Source organism: Perkinsus marinus, assembly GCF_000006405.1.
Source record: "Perkinsus marinus ATCC 50983 genomic scaffold scf_1104296938468, whole genome shotgun sequence".
Lineage (NCBI taxonomy): Eukaryota > Perkinsozoa > Perkinsida > Perkinsidae > Perkinsus > Perkinsus marinus.
Window position 1 is genome coordinate 71,855 of NW_003213425.1, and position 18,902 is coordinate 90,756.

The following is an 18,902-nucleotide window of genomic DNA, read 5'->3' on the forward strand; positions in this document are numbered from 1 at the left end:
AGGCAGGGCTGATGATGATGATGGTGTTAGTGCGAAGGGGCCTAAGATAGAGGTACATGGACTAAGAGGTTCATCGTAGTATTCATGGCAGGGCACGTCCCCACCGCCTCCTCCTCCTGCCCCAGTGCCAGCAGCAGCAGCAAGCAAGACTGTGAACCCACTGATGCTACCACCGCATGAGATAGACTTAGTGAGAGGGCAACATGTAGTGTTGCAGAGTATACCCTATTTGCCGGCTAATCAGAGGGCGATCATTGAAGGGTAGTCATAGTCCTGCTGCTGGCATTGGTGTATATAGGCAAACTCAGATACGATCAGAAGACCTGTAAGTACAGGGTTACGTTGGTGAAGCAGCAGTCTACTACTTCACAGTCATCACCATCGGTTAATGACACCACGAGGCAGGGGTCGTCGTCGTGTATACCATCTAATGGGAATACCAGCCAATGGGCCGTATTCAGGGAGAACATAAGGATAGTCCCACCTTATGTGAGTGGAGCTACCACCAATATAGACATCGATATCGACGTTTATATTACTCAGCATATGCCCTCTCGTCACCCTTTCCCCTCCCGGCACTGTCTTCAACTGCAATTCTCTGGAACTGCACTTGACTACGCTAAGCATGATGGTGAAGGAGGAGGGTCGATCGGCATTGGAGATTCTGTAAGTGGCATATGCTGAAGAGTTGCTCTAGGGTGGATTAGATACTTGCTAGCATCAACGGTGGACGATTATACACCTTGGTGAATGTGGAGGAGTGTCAGAGGTTGGATGTTGGAGGGGAAGTGAAGAAGGCTATGAACGACGCGGCAGCAGCAGCATCATCTACCTATGCTTTGGTACTGTCCTACCCACCCGACAGTGAGGCTAAGCACCTGCAAAAAGAGTGTGATATAACATCAGTACTCTCACCAGGGGAGGCTCATATCAATGGGGACTGGATGCTCTTTAGGTGGGCTCCCTCCACACTATCAAGGATAGTGGTATTCCTCCTATCTCAGGCCCGGTGATAAGGTCTATGCGCCTTCATCTATCGATAATGGCCGTTTTCTACCTGCTGTTATTGCTGAAGACCACCGAACAGGAGAGCCGACGGAGGCGCACGAGACTCTGCCAGTTGCATTCACTCGTGGAGGAGGAGGCAAGAAAATCGAGAGGTGATCCTTACTCTATTGCTGGACGATTTTACAGTGTTCATTCCCAGGGTTCCACGGTCATTTATTTTCCGCCGCTCTTCGATGCAAGATGAGGGAGACCAGTCATCTGTCTCGCCGGGTGCCGAGAAGAAGAGAGGGACAAAGCGCGGTGTAGTGAGTGGTGTGGTATGGTCCTGTGATGGTGTCTTTAGGGTGGGGAAAAGGGAGAGGGTCAAGGGGTCGCATGCCGTAAACATCGCAAAGTGGCTACTTCCACATCTGACCAGGTGAATGAGGATCACTCCTCATTGTAAACGGTTAATCTTTCTCAGCTGGAGGCCAGCGACTCTCCGGGTCATAAAAAAGTGCCACTACTGGAGGAACTTGGCCTCTATGATGATGACGAGGAGAAGGGGGAAGGGAGTTCGACACGGATGACCGATGAGGAATGGAAGGTGAGCAGCGCTACGACGACCGATGTGGGGTTGTTCACCTTTATATCACTCATACAGGTGGTTGAGAAGAGTCTACATATTCTCAGGAGGTTCGGAATAGACGCTTTAGTTAACTCAGAAAAACGGGAGGTTTTCCCTGTCCCCAGCACTCAGAAAGTGGGGTATGGCCATGTGAAGCGGAGTTGATATTTGACGTTCAGGTCGACAGTGAAGAGTGGAATTCGCCATCAGATCTTCGTAGATGGGTCGAACAGGTAGTAGGTCTGCTATCTCAGGGTGTGGATATTCATGCTAGTACACTCAGAGATCACCGTGGCCTCGGAAGAAGGAGATGTCTGATACCGATATTCTCCGGAAACTGACGGGGATTGAGGCACACGAGTGCAGTTCTTTTTGGATGGTTGATCAGGAGAAGTGTGTAAAGGAAGAACAATGATGACGATACAACTTCGCGATTACTTTCTGCTATTATTATTCTCCACACTTGAACGTATACTAACTTTTAGCAAGCTTTAGCTGCCTGAGAACCCCTGTTGGGTTTCAAGAGTAACAGCGTTATCATTACACACACAACCTGACCTCAAGGGTACAGAACAACTACCACCAATGTATGGAACAAGATTCTCCGCCGTCCTGGTCGATATTGCGGAGCGAGCGGAGCATATACTGCAACAACAGGCACTTTCGCGTTGTGAGTGCGTGCGTGCAGAATTATTCTGGCTTAACTGCGAAGCGTGGGAGGCTATCATATAGGTCAAACGACTCCTCTGTATGAGGAGGTATTGGGAAAAATTGGTTAACTCGATTATGCGAACAGCTCGAAGAGATATGCACGTAACACTTTAATGATGGAGAAATGTCCTACCCGGAGATCGAACCGGGGACCTATGTAAAATTCATTGATTGAGTCCATGGACGTGGATTCAGTGAGCCCCGCCACTTCATCACTAAGGCCTAGTTGAATAAATGTAGAGTGTTGCTGTGATGCGGTACTGAAGACATGGTCGTAAACAGCGAGTCAATTGGGGTCCAAAATATCAGGCGTATGAGAGAAATTCACCGATCTCGAATTACTGTAACTAAACACGCTGCTAGCCCTTCCAAATGAAGCATTCTACGGTCAACATATCCGCATAAACTCTGTTGCTATTTAGACGCGTGTACCATCTTTAAAATGCTGTTTCTAGGGCGTGGCAAGGTCCAGTCGAAACTCGTCTTGTGGGATCTGGGAGTTCCACCACTCAAAACTATCCAACTCAAAATTACACATATCGGAAAATACTCGATCATAATAATAGTGTAGTTTAACCGATTTCGATACCGGCGAGGGCCAGATCCCGATCCTTCATATTCTCGTCGCCACCTGTAAACATATTACAAAGAACACAGCATCCAGAGAGTCCCTCACCGCCGAAGATATCCTCCTCTTCTTCACCTGGTTTGGCCACCACAACATTGTCCGTAAATGTACCATCTGACTGTACATCCTCTCGCTGATACACCTACACGCAGAAATAATCGTCGAATAGTGACACGCATGAACCTGCCTGTATGTAGGTTTCCATAAGGGCAACACTCTGCGGCAGAATAGGAGCCACATTCAAATCATGAGTTTCTTGCCATTGGTTTGTTCCTGATGGCAATCCCGTCTGCTGTTTTCATTCTATTCACATCTCACTTGAATGTAACACATATGCTTTGTAGACTCCCATGCCCGCCTCCGGCTGGCCGGAATGCGACACCAGCCCGACGAGGTCGTATCTAGGAGATATCCTACTCTACTGCGAAGCTAAGAGCTTTACTTGGTGTGTTCGTTTATGTTGTGCCAAGATGGATGAACCCAATCCTTCATGTCCAACCCCTTCAATGGGAAACGAACGAGAGTAGGATTCTTCTCAACTGTGAAGTTATTCTTCTTAAACCTGAACTCACATAAAGTGAAAACACCGTCACTAGTACTACTACCTCTTAGTAACGAATATAAGGTAAGGAGGCAACCGCTTGAGCGTATACTTCCGCAACTACAGTGGAAAACAACACACTTCAATGCATACCTCTGAATGACCTAACCTGCCGATGGACCAAATCCTCGACTATAGTCTCTCCGTTGAACTTATCGAGTAGCGAAATCATTGGCACCTGATACGGTGTATGGTGATGATGGCCGACCTACTCAGTAGGGCATCATCATCACCTGTGGGATGAACTCCTGTGTGTCCTTGAACAGTGGGGCATCCGGTAGATCCAACGTGAGGGTGAGGAACTCCTAAAGGGTGTAGAATAGACTCGATAGTAGCTGTGCGGCGTACAGAGGTAGTCTCTTCCCAAACATCCCCAGCGGTTTGACTATCGAGGTTACGACAGGTCTTCACCAAGATCTCACCTGAGCAGTATGTAGCCTAATACCAGACACTACTTTAGTTAACTACCTTTGAATATTTTGTTGATAGTTTTGTGAGGTCTGAGATGATTCAACAGCCACGTGAGGAACTCCGCGGGGTCCCTCTGAAAAGGGTAGATCAATAATCAATATTTCCACCATTATACCACTACTACCTGTGATGTGAAGAAATGCTTTTTACTTTTGATACTAACAACTTGGAGGAACTCATGAGGCGATACCACACCCTGAACACTTCCATACTGATATCCCATCCCTCCCTCCTCAGACGCCCTCCATCACCTTGAAGTTCTTAGCATTGTACGTCTTCCTAAACAGCTCAGCAAGAGCCTCCGTAATATCCGTCCGACTCGCGTCAAGATCTTGTTTCTTCGTCAGTAGGGAATTCCTCAGTGGTACAACCTGTTACACAAACATAGTACAGACCATGCAGTAAAACATATACATAGTCAACCACATGTGTTGGTAACAATACCAAAAATCTGAGAAAATTTTGTTAGTTTCTGTACCCTCCCAATTCTCATACACACTCAGCTGAGGAAAGTGAACATATTTTACGTGTTGGTCACAACATGAAAACTTGGAGGAAACTGCAGGAAATTCTTTGTGTGTCTCGAACACTACTACTCTAATTCTTGTAATGAGCAGTAGCAAGAGTAAACCGCTGAACTCAAACATATATTCCTCCCATCAAACTGACCTGTTGTAGTATCTGAACGATCACATTGAGGTAGTCAGTGCCACCACTTATCGTATTCAACCCGACACAGCCCGGCAGGAAGGGCCGGCCGTCCAGTGTGAAGCCGATAGCCGTAGCTGATGATACGACACACACATACCCCCATACACAGTTAAAATTAGCATTACATTTATCAATAGTGCTATTTAGCATATCTCTGGTAAATGTAGGATTGAGGTTATACCGTATATCGTCCAAAGAGGCATCAATAACCTCATACCCATCCGGTATACAATACCTACCCCGAAGAGCCTGTGCATCCAGTCTGCGGAGGAGAACAGCCTTACACTCTAGTATTCTTGAGGTTAATGAAGACGTAATGATCCTTCTCCAGAGCATGCGTATAGGCACACGTCCCTTGACCTCTACCAGTGTAATACTTACCGCATACCAAACACGCGTAGACATTCTCATTCGAAAGGGTTACACTACAGACCTTTTCGAAATCGAAGTCTAGCATATTCCTGTTTACAGTACCTGACAATTCGGCTACACCCTATACCACCCAACTCTGTGAAATAACGCCCCCCCAGGGTTTCATAGCAATGTTTCGACATTCACATGGGAAACTGATGGGAGTTCCTAGCCATACGTGGACCCCCCCGGGAACATTATAGTTTTGTGGATGATTCCCTCCTTACTACCCAGATAGGGACACTTTTTCTCCATAGTTTTATTAACCTTATCCAATGCCTTGGAGATCCTCGGCCGCTTTGCAGGAGCTACATCCATCTCACCAGGAGGAGGAGGAGGAGGAGGAGACATTCACTACTGATATGATCAACAACAAACTTCCTTTTATTCACTAACGAGCTATACTCGATCGGGCCTAAGACTGACAATAACGAAAACAGTACTTCCCCGTACTAGTACTCAACATTATAGAGTGATAAAATATTGAAAAGTATCATCAACTTTGAAGTCAGTGCCCCCATCGATGTCCTGCCGTATTAGCTCCAACCCTTTGAGCAATGTACGTGTTGATCTGCTCGAAATTGCGATTCAGGGTCGCCGGATCGGACACTGTGTCCGTGTAAAACCCCGCCCATAGTGATGCCACTCGGTCATCCCCCGCCTCCATTCTCTCCTTTATAAAGGGAGAGTACAGCTCCATGATCCACGTCTTATACACCTCCGACTGGCGTACCGCCAATGGGAAGTGCCGCATCGGACAGCTGCTCTGCGGAGGGCCGCTCTGCCCACAACGGCCACTGATAGACTCTCGTACGCCTGAAGACGATACATGATCACCAAGTTAGATGAGAAATGTCCCTACATGGGAAGCTGGCCACCTCATGAGAGTACCGACAGGCATCTCCCTCCCTACACCCTCGTCCCAATACTATGTAGAATTTACACGGCACACTGGCCATAGCATCACGATGAGCCTTCCTGAGCTTGCCAGCAGCCACCTCGTCGTGGCTGTATGAACAGGCGTCGCCCTTGGCACACCTCCCTTGAGCATAGTACCGACAAGGGGTTGCTTTAACACCTATACAAGAGATTACCATAAACCCTCCACTACTAAGTATTACCATCACTACTGCTATACAGAGATTGAAACCACTCCTTCTTCCTCTCCCTAGCATTCATAGGAGGCCGAGCGGCAGGACTAGGTGAGGCGACCACCCTGGGAGTATTATCATCATCAGGGAATAAGTTGCCTCCTATATTTTCATCAGTCTCCTCTGCTGTTGTCGGGGGCGTATCAAGCATAGTGGCAGTACTGGCTGTTCTTCTTCTTCCTCTTCCTTAGTGTGAAGTCCAATAACCTCATCCCAAGTGAGCCAATGGGACGCTAATGCAGTTACCACGTCAACTCCTCCTTCCTCCTTGACGTCCGACAGCTTCGTCGTACATGCCTCCACGCTGCCGCAGCACTTTCAAGGGAGTCCGGCCAGGCACATGCTCCTCTACACAGTGTTGAGCGGAGATCACCGGTGTCGAGACCTCCGTGGGCAGTCCCTGAACAAAAATATTCTTAGAAGTAGTAGTGAACTGAAACAGACCTCATCTAAGGGGTGTTGCACTGCAGCGGCATCATCATCACAATACTCAGCTGAATGTAATAACGATGAACCGGACTGATATTCTCTCGTATAACCTCTAGTTGCATCCACTTCCTTTTCTGATCGCTTCCGTTTAGCCCTAGGTTGCCGACCCCCTTCCTCCTCCTCCTCTGCATCACCAGCTACCCTCCTCTTCGTAGGAGACGGACTACCAGTCGGTGGGGCAACACCAATGACGGGTGCTTCTGACGACGTATCAAGCTGTGCCTCTGAGGCTACCTATAGGAGGAGGAGGACTGGTTCAGAATACTGGAATATATTCACCTAGCATCAAATTCGTTCTATGTTACTACCTTGGCTATCTTCTGGGTATTCCCAGAAGGGTTTATCTGCTCCTTAGCATCATCATGATCCTCCACAATAGATGAAGACGCCGGGCCTAACCCCCCTTGCCCTGTCGTCGTTGTCTGTATGCTGCCCTGTATGAACATAGAGAGCATACCCTCCAGTCGGCTCATCGTGGACTCTAGACGGTCTATCCTGTTGGTCACATCTGGAGTAGCAGTAGAGGAGGGAGACATGGTCATTATACGGTACTACTGATAGGAAGGTATGATGAAAGACACATGATATTAAAAAAACCCAACCTTCTGGAACTGACCTTACAACTAGAAATAATTTCATGGCGCAGTGAAAAAAATCTTCAACGTTTTTTTGTTGCCACCACAGTTTCGACATGGATTCGAACCTGTCACTGGGCATGTTTCACAAGGATACTTAATTTAAGGCGCCTTAAATATAGGAGCAACTTAAGGACTTACTTAAGGTATACTTAAGGAGTTACTTAAGTTTAAGGCGCAATTTGCTCCTATGAAACAGGCCCACTATTCCTTTCGAGGCCACTATCCCCGACTCGGGGGCATCGAGCATACCACCAACTAGAATGCTCGTCTAACGCTAGGAGAACCGAGTCATCCTTATGCTCTTTACTGTATCCCCTTTACACGACAGCTTCTCTTCAGAGCGGATCGATAACCCGATCGACTCATCATTGTGTATGTGTGTTGTATATGGATGCAATGCTAGGTGCTATTTACATCTTATCAACCTCTTTCCAACATAAAAACTTCATTTCACCAGGCGAGCGAAGATATCCCAATCGAAACTTCAATTCGACGGTGCGCGGTTTAGGAACTTCAATTTCGAAGTGATAGTAACTTCTTTTTCGCACATAGGAACATCAATTTCGGTACAACTTCAACCGTAACTTCTACCCTCAAGCGGTCAATCATGATCGATTCTCGACCGAAGGAGATCCTTCATTTTCCGATAAAGAGCAGTCGATGAGAAATTGATTCCTTTGCTATCTCATTGAATCTCCACAAGCACCTTCAACACAGTACGGTTTTGACTTAGAAATTCCACCGAGCGCCGTAATGCCAGTCACTCTTCCAAACGCTGGATTTCTACAACACTGTCACTAACGGCATCGGCAACGAATAGTCTCCCATTTCTCTTATCAATAGCGATATCCAATGGAAAGACGTTAGTTACGACTTCAACAGAAGGCTCAACCGTATCTAGGGTGATCTGCCAGACGGACATGTTTCCATACATACCGAAGTAAGCCCGAGGTCGTCCATCAGCATCGAAACGTCTGCGGTCGTCCACTGTGACTGCGCAAGGTGCCGTCTGCATAGGACCAGTCAGGTCATGGCCAATAGGATCGTCACCCCGCCACAATATCAATCGCTCGTTCTGAGTATCGGCCACAATTAGGCAGTCTCGTCCTTGTTGATCGATGAAAACGTCGAAGTCCACAGACCAGCCCAACTTCTCTAATGATCCTCCCATGCTGGACCGATACGTCGACAGTACCGAAATGATTTCAGTTTTCCTGCCCATCGGACGGATGCGAACAACACGTGAGTTGTCATAGTCCAATAAGTAAATCAAGCCCGTCTTAGAAGAGTGCTTGATCCCGATGACAGAGCCGAGGTTCAGGTCCGGGATATCCAGGGAACGGACAACGCTAGGGTCGATCAAGGATACGGCGATGACCCTGCCATTCCCCTGCGGACCTTCCGAACTTGGACAGGCTATTAGCACTTCATTGCGCGATCGATCTATGCAGATGCGGTGACCCAAGGTTGGCAACTTCCTGATGAGCCGAGGTTCGCGACAGCCTTCTACAGTAGTCGACTGGGACTCCTCTTCCCCAACGCTAGATCTTCGGATAGGTCTCGCATGAGCCTCCACGCCTCTCATGGCACTTCTCGGACCTCCTTACTAACCCGATCTATCACAATGAGATGCTCAGAATCATTGGTGACGCACACGGAACCTTCACCGTCACACCCTTTCACCAAACTCCGAATGACCCTGAATGGACCGATCCGTACCCGACAGTAATCCCATATCGAGGAAACATAAGCAACATGGTCTACACGTTGGTCTAGCGATCGCCGCCAGAGAGTAAGGGCCGCCAAGTTCAAACAGGCACGCTCCTGGAGAGAGGCAACGGGTAAGATGGTGTCTACCATTGAGAGAATATCGCAACTATGATTAAAGTGGTGGTGTTAGGATTAGATAACTCAGCAAGAGTTATTAACAAGTGGTTCTTAACTAATGATCAATACAGTAATCATAAAGAATACGCTAGGCTAGCGAGGGAGACTAGTATCACAAGAATCTAAAATTACAGAAGACACTTGTGTACAATATTTCCTCACAAGTGGTATCACTGATGATACTACGCAGTCTCTCGAGATAGTCACCCCATAGAGAAATAACGGGATATGCAACCACTACGGTATAGATCTCTTATCCAAGTCCGCAGCTTGCTCCTCTCCTTGTGTTGCTGTTTCGTGGAGCTCTTGTCGGGTTATAGCGCAATTATGTATACATTTTATGGAGCATCTCGACTGGCTACCGAGGACATTAGGCAAAACGAGATTCCACAAGCTGCGTTTTTCCCATGATGTTACAGCCACTTGGAGTTCAAGATTTCCCACCCTATCACCAATCTTACTACATATATCGATTATTACGTGACCTCGGTTTTCGAGTCAAGAATCTCAATAGTAGTGTCGACTGATTAGCGGGCGTTCCACCATTATGGGCGTACGATACAGTAGATCGCAACACAGTGACACAGTCAATGGATCCCTCCTGAGTTTTAATTTCATCTCATGGATGTAAAACTAGATCCCGGAGTGAGGTGTCACCCCGTGTAATTTTTAGAATCGGCGTCACCATTAATCTTGCACTCTTGCAATTCCTCAGTAAGCTGAGCTCGCTTATAGTGGGCGCCGCAGCCTCAGCCTAAACTTTCCACTTCTTGTCGTTTCAAGATCATCAATGGTAGCTCTGATCGGTCTTCGAATATCGATGATGACAGTTCCCCGATTTTTTCCGAATAATGGCTACTACTAAGATGGACGCGGCTGCGATCAATGCAGCTGCAGTGACCAGGGATTACACTATCAATCCTCGTGTTGAGTATCAGACCATCACGGGTGTTGAGGTAGAGCTTATGCTTCTTACACTCTTCTCATCGGTTTTGTCAGGGTCCCTTGGTTATCCTTGATAACGTGAAGTTCCCCCAGTACAATGAGATCGTGAATCTCACTTTGGCTGATGGCTCCACTAGGCAGGGACAGATCTTGGAAGTCAACGGCTCCAAGGCTGTCGTGCAGGTAAATATTTTGTCCTTTTTCTGTAGTTTATTATTCTCTATCAGGTCTTCGAGGGCACTAGTGGTGTCGATAACAAGAACTGCTACATTGAGCTCACGGGTGATACCCTCAAGATGCCTATGTCCGATGAGATCATGGGTCGTTCCTTCAACGGTTCCGGTCAGCCCATCGATAAGGGCCCTCAAGTCTTGGCCGAGGAGTACCTGCCTATCAATGGTTCCCCCATTAACCCCAAGTCTCGTCAGTACCCTAAGGAGATGATTCAGACCGGTCTCTCTGCCTTGGATACCATGAACTCAGTCGTCCGTGGCCAGAAGCTACCTTTGTTCTCTGCTGCCGGTCTTCCTCATAATGAGATCGCCGCCCAGGTGTGCCGTCAGGCTCAGCTTGTCCAGGGTAAGGATATCCATGATCACTCCAAGGAGAATTTCTCTATCATTTTCGGAGCTATGGGTGCCAATATGGAAACTGCCCGATTCTTCCGTAATGATTTCGAGGAGAACGGTTCTATGGAGAATGTGGTCTTGTTCATGAACTTGGCTAACGATCCCACCATTGAGCGTATCGTCACTCCTCGTTTCGTGCTTACTGCTGCTGAGTACTTCGCCTACGAGCGTGAGCAGCATGTCTTCGTCATCTTGACTGATATGTCCTCTTATGCTGATGCTCTTCGTGAGGTCTCTGCTGCCCGTGAGGAAGTCCCCGGTCGTCGTGGTTACCCCGGTTACATGTAAGCTTGGGTTACTTGTTCATGTGGGATGAATTAGTAGTCGCGCCCAAGGATGATAAACACTTACTTCTCACTTAGTATTCTGAGTGCAATTGAAAATGAAGAAAACCGTGGTCATGCTAATCTGAGGGTCTCAGTTACTTGCCACTTCACATAGTGTTGACTATTGTTGCCAATTTGTGTATTTTTCAGGTATACCGATCTCGCCACCATTTACGAGCGTGCCGGTCGTGTTGAGGGCCGTAACGGTTCCATCACCCAGTTCCCCATCCTGACCATGCCTAACGATGATATTACTCATCCTATCCCCGATCTTACGGGTTACATCACTGAGGGCCAGGTCTTCGTCGATAGATCTCTGCATAACAGACAGGTGTATCCCCCGATTAATGTCTTGCCCTCTCTGTCACGTTTGATGAAGTCCGGTATTGGTCGTGGTATGACTCGTGAGGATCATCCTAGTGTGTCCGATCAGCTCTATGCTAACTACGCTGTTGGTGTCGATACTCGTGCCATGAAGGCTGTCGTTGGTGAGGAGGCTCTTAGTGAGGAGGATCACTTGTACTTGGAGTTCCTTGATAAGTTCGAGTCCAAGTTCTTGAGCCAGGGTCCCTATGAGAACCGTGATATCTTCCAGTCATTGGATATCGCTTGGGAGCTCCTCCGTCTCTTCCCTGAGAGTATGCTCAAGAAGGTGCCCCAGAAGGTCAAGGATAAGTACTATCCTCGTGATCGTGAGGCTCAGAAGGCCGCTCAGGAGTCCAAGTAGTTGTCTTCATCATCATCAGCAGCAGACGCTTGTGCATTTTCTATTGCTACAAGGACCAACTTCCATTGAGTTGTTTTATAACAATTGCCACTGTTCCGTAGACAGTAAGGAGGTATGTCTCCTTCTGTGGGTGAGTGATCTCTGTCGAGGAATTCTCTACCACAAGTCAAATTTGCGTTTGTAGTTAATCACATAATTGACGTGTCGTGTCCAAGAAGTTACAGCCCAAGTAGTATTGTCACCAAATAGGCGAAGCCCTGCAAGTGGATGAGCGATTTATCGGAGAAAGGAGATTCTTATTGAACCTAGTGGAATCTCCATCAGAGTGTAAACGATCATTAATCGACTAACTAGTCGGAATTGACATCACCTATAATTATCACTCCTATTAATAGTGTCTGCGTTACTATCAACGTCATCATGATACGATACATGCCTTAGCATGCTCATCTCTCCAAGATCGGACTAGCAGGTCCCGCCAGTCCTACTCTAGTAGAAACTGAACGTGTAAGTGTGTAGGAGGTCAACATGGCTATGACACATTCTATCAACCACCAACAAATCGATAAAGGAGTTAACCACCAAAGAAATCCGTGCAACCACCACCGACTAACAACACAAGACAACCCTCAGGTGAGGGTAATATGTACATCATTCATGATCATCAACATCTTGGTACTAGTTGTAGTAATAAAAATAATAATACTCCTACAGCGCTACTATGCATACTTCACACATTCACTAAGGAAAGCCTCAGCGATCAGTTTCGCATGAACTGGCTTTACAACATTATTGACATTCAGAGGCATGTTGCTCTCCTTCACATATTCCAAATCAGAGTTATAATAATCTCTCCTGTAAGTACTAGAACTCTTGAAAGGTAACTTCACCGGGGGTCGGCTTACTCCACTGCTATAAGTCATTTGTCTACCCAAACCAATGCTAGTATCAGGCGCCGGGTAGTGTTCATGAGCAAGGCTGTTTGTGAACAACAATGGCGCTTCTAGGTCGACATGCAACTCCCCTTCAGGTCTGCAAATGCCAGGTTTTGCTTTTTCTCTTTCTGTTGCAGTGTGCTTCTGGTAGGAGTCTCGAAATGTAGTCATAGAATTCAGCGAACTGACACCAGAGACATTTCCTCCCGAGCCTGCGAATGCTTGCTTGTGAATCTTATATAACTCTCGATTGACGATAACACCATGTAAGGGAAGTTTTACATAATCTTGTTGGTATGTGCACATAGACCTGCAAGAATTGTTGCTTCATGAGCTCCTCACAACGCACCGGCCTACTTCTGATAAGCAGGAGCCTTAGGAATCTCCTTTTCGACGACCTGGTGAATCATCCTCTTACAAGATTCACTTCGACCCCCCACAGACGATGGAGGTCCAAAGCTCTCAGCTGTCGAAGTAGAAAAATACATCTACACACGGTCCGTGGACATCACCAACATCGTTGAAAGTTAAAAAGGACCTTATTTAATGTGGCTTTGTCAAGGCTCCGATATCCTTGCGGCGCTATGCTACTGATATTACTCATAGTAACCAACAATGTTAACTGACTACCAATTCCATACCGTAACAAACGCAACTAAGTTAGAATGGAACATCGGGAGCCTATGAGCCATGGTATACATCAGCAAATGCTTATAACCGTCCATAGTGACCGACACTGATAACTGACCATCAATATCATACCGTAACAAACGCAACCGAGTCAAGATTCAACATCGGCAGCCTATGAGCCATGGTATACATCAGCAAATGCTTATCTAGTACGACCACTTCGCATGCGACTTATAAGGCCCTTCGAAGACAACTCTTTCCAAGGCGTGTTCATAGTCACATTATGTGATATTCCACTAGTCGAGCCGAATGCCTCGTACGAGCCGGGACCAACTTCGCCGCTAGTCGAAGTAATAGCCGTGTAATCTGCACCAGCAACGCCCGTTGAGAACCGATCAGAACGCGTTTCAGCAGCGCTCACGCCCTGGTATTCTCTAAGACTGTATTCACCAGGACCAGGAACATCACGAATAGTGAAGGCTCCTCCAGTGTGACCAAATCTATCATGGCTAGTGCCAAAACTCAAATGCTCATTTTTCGCCTTCTTATTAACATTATTATAAGTCACTTCATCCAACATGAGTGGACTATACGTCGTAGGTGTCGGCCCATGAACTTTAGGGGGCCTTTGCACAGTGCGCCTCTTAGATGTGATACGTACACGTCGCGAGCGTGGCGATGCTTTTCTCCCCGGGCTGACCGCTGACCGAGGAGATCGTACTTCTTCTAATTCATGTCGTTTACTCCTATGCATGGCAGATTCTCCCAAAGTAAACGCCGAACCAGCATCGCGACTCGCACATGTGCCGAAAACTCCTTTGCGACCAACCGCAGTTTTCTCCAACACTGATTTCACCATGGAAATAACCTCAGCCGTATTGTATTCATCTGGACCCGGGGTCCCTTGTACCAACGGTTTATTACACGGCCGACAGTCACTCGAGTGAAACGCACTCACAGGCTTATGTTTATCAAGCGCTTCCGTCACTATTGCCATATGCAGTGGGTTATGTACACCATAATATTTCCTATGTTGCCTCAAAGCTACCACAGGGTCCTCAGACCTTCGCACATGTACCCCCGGGACCACTTCTAACCTATGTCGAATCGTCTTAGTAGTATACCCATCACCACCCACTTCAGGAGCAGTCGCACGAGCAAGTACTGTAACTGCGTCTTCAGCTAGAGACAATTGTTTCGCATAGGCCCCCGGTCCAGGAACTCCACTATGCGTTGTAGTATAGGGCGTTTCCACCTTGCGAGCCCATCCATCACTGCGTTCAACACTAGACGAAAACGGTGCGTTTTTCCCCTTGCGAGATTTAATAGCCACTCTCGCATCACTATAATGACCACAAGTAATATCCAGAAAAGATTTCATTTCACTTTTCACTGAACTTTCTGTTGTCGAGCAACTCCAGTCAAGCACTTCTGCTTTTTTCACCGCTACGTCAACCTGGTGCGCCATAGGGACTTTACTTCTGAACTGACTCGTGCCCAAATTTGGGAATTTATATTCATTTTTATTCAACCCATGATATACTCCCGGACCAGGAACCGTCTTATCTGGCAGCGTATTCTCTATATGATGACTCGGCTCGAAAACCTCCCTAGTAGTTCTGTATTTATGCCACTGAGCATCGCGAATAGCAGGTGCGGTGAGCTTGCGTGCAGTGTCAATAAGGTAGTGTGCAGGGCCACATGTGTCTGTATTCACCCCAGTATACTTCATCACAGGGATAGCCAAATTTTCATCTCCTAGTGAACACTAAAAGAAAAACTAGTAAAGTTTCACCAACCTAGCAGTTGGTTTCCTCAACTGAGCTCGTAGGTTTCCTCACTATTCTATGAAAAATCTCACGATTTTGGGTATAAGCATACAAAAATCAACAATAATTGTTCAAAATTTCCTCAAAATTTCCATATTCCCAGCAATACATGTAGTTGACCATGCGCATATATTCCCGCACGGCACCCTAGTGATATGAAAAACACTAGTGAAGAACATAATTAACGACTACTGCATGTCACCGCGAATATCGCCTTTTTCACCGAGTTTCACACCACTTCACGTAAAACGGGTTGTGAAACTCCAATGTTGGAGGAATATATCTTCGCTGTTCTTAGCTGAGCTGAGCAGGAGTTTCTCACATGGAAACTCACATACGAATTCGGGTAGAAGTGTATAAAAACCAACAAAAAACTCCCGAGAATTTCATCATAATTTTTCACCAACACAAGTAGTTGACCATGTGCATATTTCCTCAGCTGAGCTCAGCGGGAGTTTCCTCACTATGGAAATTTACATATGACGAACTGTACGAAAATTTTTCTCATAATTTTTTAACTGTCACCAAACCAACCTCAGGAGGTGTTTCCCCACTCATCATAAAAATCACACTTTGCAATTTCGGCTAAAAGTGCACAAAGATTTCCTCATAGTTGAACATGTGCAAATTTCGCAATACAGGTTTGTTTTCCTCAGCTGAGCTCAAAAGTTTCCACACTACATTAGAATTTCACCCGTTTTACGTGAAGTGGCGTCAAACTCGGTGAAAAACGCGATATTCAACGCGGTGATATACAGTAGTCGTGAAATGTGTTTCACACCGGTGTTTTTTATATCACGCTCTGTGAAACTCCAGTATAAAAATTCACTCAAGACTACTGGTAGAAAGGTTCCGAAACCAACAAAATTTTTTCTATTTTTCACCAACACATGTACCTCATCATATGCATATTTTCCCAGACGACAATCAAAAAATTTCGAAATATTTTCTTATTTTCCCACATTACCCCTGGTAAAAGTCTACGAGGTGGTATTGTTGGTATGCCTCGACTGGCCGCCGGTATCCTTAGTGGAGTTCTGCGAGGGGGGCTCTCACTCTTCTCAGCAGCATCAACAGAATCACACTTCCCTAGATATGCTCCTGGACCTGCCATAGTACTCCTATTTTTACGGTATGCGATCAGCCCAAATAGGAGACAACTTGTTTGTGTCGCACTACAGATGACGCCTTGTATGATGATAATATTAGAGTTCCACCCATGATATGAAAAAGAAAATATTTCAGCAGAAAATAACGCGTAAAACGTGTGTTGTCGAGCGTTTTTCACATAGAGTTTTACGCCACTTCACGTAAAAGTCCAAAAAATGAAATAAATCCGTTCCAACATGCCCTCAAATTTTCATTATTTTTCTATTACCAGGACTGTTCACACTAGAACTAGCAGTGAATGGTGTACTCCCATCGGCGAGTGATGCCAGGCGTGCAGACCTAGACTTGAGCCCATACCCTACACCTCTGCCGTTGCTGTTCGCGCGCTCGGGGGCGTACGTCCCTGGACCTGTTGGAAAAAATATTTGGAATTTTCCGAAAAAAAAATTGAAAAATAGTGACGATTTTACAAAGTGTTGTAAAATACGCTCCGTTTTCCTGAGCTGAATTTAAAAGATTTCTCGCAAGTTATAGAAATCTACATACGAGCTCGAATGAGAGTGTACAGAAACCAGAAAAACTTTCCCGAAATTACGCAAAATTTTCATATTGGAGTTTCACCCTAGTGATATAAAAACACTAGTGAAAAACGCATTTCACGACTACTGTATAGCGCGAAAATCAGTTTCTCCATACAGCATTTCGCCACTTCACGTAAAGCGGGTGAAACTCCATTGTTACCGATACACATATTTTCCCACTCTTCTAGTCAGGGTTGGAATATATGTCTGCTTTTCTCACTTTTTTCCCAGAGTTTCATCACTAAAGTATACTAATTTACTTACAAATTCGGCTAGGAGTACTCACAAACCATCAAGAATTCCCCAAAATTTCCTCAGAATTTTCATATTTTCACCAACACTTGTAGTTGAACATGTACATGCTTCTGGTTACACATTGTCATTAATACACGCTTTCAGCGATCAGGCACTCACCGGGAGTTTTCGAGGCGATCGCCCGCGAGTAAACAGCAAACTTATCCTCTGTGCTTCTAAAGGGAACCTGAAAATGATCGCTTCCTATCACCAAGTGTTGGATTAGGAATGTATGTTAGCTCTCCTCAACTGAGCTCAGTGTATATGGCAAGTGTACAGAAACCAATAAGCATCCCTATATTGTCACCGACACATGTAGTTGACCATGCGCATATTTCCCCACAATGGCTGAAATACACGCGTACAAAAACTAACAAAAATTTCCTTAATTTTTTCATATTGTTACTAGCACATGTATTATATTATTCTGTTAATATAGGAGTTTATATACATACCACGCGTTCAGAAACCAATAAGAATTTTCATATTGTCACCAACACATGTAGCGTATATTCCCACATTGGTTAAGATGCACGCGTACAAAAATCAACAAAAATTTCTTCTCAGAATTTTCATATTGTCACTGAAACATGTTATATACTTTCCCACGATGATCGGCTGCAGCCTCTCACTACCTACACAAGTGATCTTTTGTTAATCATAAGAGTTATATACGTATAAAATTTTCATAAGAAATTCCAATTTCCCATACCACTACTACCACAGCTCCTCTAGTCCACAACTGCACAGTGTTCACTGACCCATCCGCCCTCACTTCCTCACGAACCTGTTTTATAAAAACTCTCTATAAAGCGCTCCGATGAGCACTCACCGCAACAGGCGCACCACTAGGCAATTTCGGGTTGTATTTCCCAGGACCAACCGCGGTGTTAGTACTACTTACAACATGCGATGCAGGGAAATCTCGAGGAGATCTGCTGAGAATTATAGACATTTAGTGTTGAAGGAATATATAAGTTTGCTTTTCTTAGAAACACAGAAAACCAAGATAAATTTTCCACAATTTTCATACTGTCACCAACACATGTAGTTGACCATGTGCACATCTCTCACACTGGCTGAAATACAAGTTCGTTTTCCTCAGCTGAGCTCAGAAGTTCATCAGTTATAAAATGTACAGAAACGAACACTTATTTTCCAAAAATTTCCCAGAATTTTCCCCCACTTTACTTCCCAAATAACAAAATAACACATACGTTCGAAACGAAGATTTTCCAAAATTTCCTCAGAATTTCCCTAAATTTCCTCTGAATTTTCCGTATTTTCCCACGCCCCAAATAACAACAAAACACATACGTTCGGAAACGAAAATTTTCCAAAATTTCCTCAGAATTTTCCAAAATTTCCTCGGAATTTTCCGTATTTTCCCACACCCAAAATAACAACAAAACACATACGTTCGAAACGAAGATTTGCAGTATTACTATTTGTCAACGTCCCCAAGCCGCGAAAGCTTGCTTTAGCATATCGTTGACCATAAGGGTGATCCCAGCAGTAGGAGCGGCTTTCAACACTGATACCGGCAAGCCTCTATATAACCTCATTACTCCACCACCATCGCC

The 18,902-nt window shown here is 45.7% G+C and overlaps 8 protein-coding genes across 8 annotated transcripts; 2 read left to right on the forward strand and 6 right to left on the reverse strand.

The window, feature by feature from the left end:
- Nucleotides 1-546: 546 nt before the first annotated feature.
- Pmar_PMAR027431 (hypothetical protein) lies at nucleotides 547-1,933 on the forward strand (the record flags this gene model as incomplete). Its single annotated transcript, XM_002782728.1, has 9 exons — nucleotides 547-666; nucleotides 708-955; nucleotides 1,005-1,160; nucleotides 1,208-1,310; nucleotides 1,352-1,426; nucleotides 1,472-1,594; nucleotides 1,652-1,755; nucleotides 1,795-1,848; nucleotides 1,870-1,933. 9 exons carry the CDS (start codon nucleotides 547-549, stop codon nucleotides 1,931-1,933), a joined length of 1,047 nt encoding a protein of 348 aa, XP_002782774.1.
- A 965-nt stretch (nucleotides 1,934-2,898) lies between these two features.
- Pmar_PMAR027432 (pre-mRNA-splicing factor SAD1, putative) lies at nucleotides 2,899-5,528 on the reverse strand (the record flags this gene model as incomplete). The annotated part of the gene is made up of 16 exons (XM_002782729.1): nucleotides 5,379-5,528; nucleotides 5,022-5,211; nucleotides 4,863-4,972; nucleotides 4,696-4,811; nucleotides 4,278-4,397; nucleotides 4,151-4,222; nucleotides 4,024-4,099; nucleotides 3,904-3,977; nucleotides 3,789-3,860; nucleotides 3,665-3,733; nucleotides 3,560-3,615; nucleotides 3,397-3,516; nucleotides 3,273-3,355; nucleotides 3,142-3,227; nucleotides 3,003-3,096; nucleotides 2,899-2,957 (listed from the first exon to the last, which is right to left on the reverse strand). Exons 1-16 carry the CDS (start codon nucleotides 5,497-5,499, stop codon nucleotides 2,899-2,901), a joined length of 1,518 nt encoding a protein of 505 aa, XP_002782775.1. The 5' UTR covers nucleotides 5,500-5,528.
- A 128-nt stretch (nucleotides 5,529-5,656) lies between these two features.
- On the reverse strand, nucleotides 5,657-6,450 carry Pmar_PMAR027433 (hypothetical protein; the record flags this gene model as incomplete). Its single annotated transcript, XM_002782730.1, has 3 exons — nucleotides 5,657-5,964; nucleotides 6,011-6,226; nucleotides 6,279-6,450. 3 exons carry the CDS (start codon nucleotides 6,448-6,450, stop codon nucleotides 5,657-5,659), a joined length of 696 nt encoding a protein of 231 aa, XP_002782776.1.
- Nucleotides 6,451-6,549: 99 nt separating this feature from the next.
- On the reverse strand, nucleotides 6,550-7,324 carry Pmar_PMAR027434 (hypothetical protein; the record flags this gene model as incomplete). The annotated part of the gene is made up of 4 exons (XM_002782731.1): nucleotides 6,550-6,699; nucleotides 6,744-6,793; nucleotides 6,839-7,022; nucleotides 7,097-7,324. 4 exons carry the CDS (start codon nucleotides 7,322-7,324, stop codon nucleotides 6,550-6,552), a joined length of 612 nt encoding a protein of 203 aa, XP_002782777.1.
- Nucleotides 7,325-8,186: 862 nt separating this feature from the next.
- Nucleotides 8,187-8,597, reverse strand: Pmar_PMAR027435 (hypothetical protein; the record flags this gene model as incomplete). The annotated part of the gene is made up of 1 exon (XM_002782732.1): nucleotides 8,187-8,597. One exon carries the CDS (start codon nucleotides 8,595-8,597, stop codon nucleotides 8,187-8,189), a length of 411 nt encoding a protein of 136 aa, XP_002782778.1.
- Nucleotides 8,598-10,164: 1,567 nt separating this feature from the next.
- Nucleotides 10,165-11,940, forward strand: Pmar_PMAR027436 (vacuolar ATP synthase subunit b, putative; the record flags this gene model as incomplete). Its single annotated transcript, XM_002782733.1, has 4 exons — nucleotides 10,165-10,269; nucleotides 10,313-10,441; nucleotides 10,486-11,171; nucleotides 11,364-11,940. 4 exons carry the CDS (start codon nucleotides 10,165-10,167, stop codon nucleotides 11,938-11,940), a joined length of 1,497 nt encoding a protein of 498 aa, XP_002782779.1.
- A 1,767-nt stretch (nucleotides 11,941-13,707) lies between these two features.
- On the reverse strand, nucleotides 13,708-14,085 carry Pmar_PMAR027437 (hypothetical protein; the record flags this gene model as incomplete). The annotated part of the gene is made up of 1 exon (XM_002782734.1): nucleotides 13,708-14,085. The coding sequence occupies one exon, from the start codon at nucleotides 14,083-14,085 to the stop codon at nucleotides 13,708-13,710; it is 378 nt and encodes a 125-aa protein (XP_002782780.1).
- A 3,322-nt stretch (nucleotides 14,086-17,407) lies between these two features.
- Pmar_PMAR027438 (hypothetical protein) lies at nucleotides 17,408-18,106 on the reverse strand (the record flags this gene model as incomplete). Its single annotated transcript, XM_002782735.1, has 2 exons — nucleotides 17,408-17,506; nucleotides 18,041-18,106. Coding segments are annotated over 2 exons (165 nt in total), but the record flags the coding sequence as incomplete, so codon positions are not given.
- Between the last annotated feature and the right edge of the window lie 796 nt (nucleotides 18,107-18,902).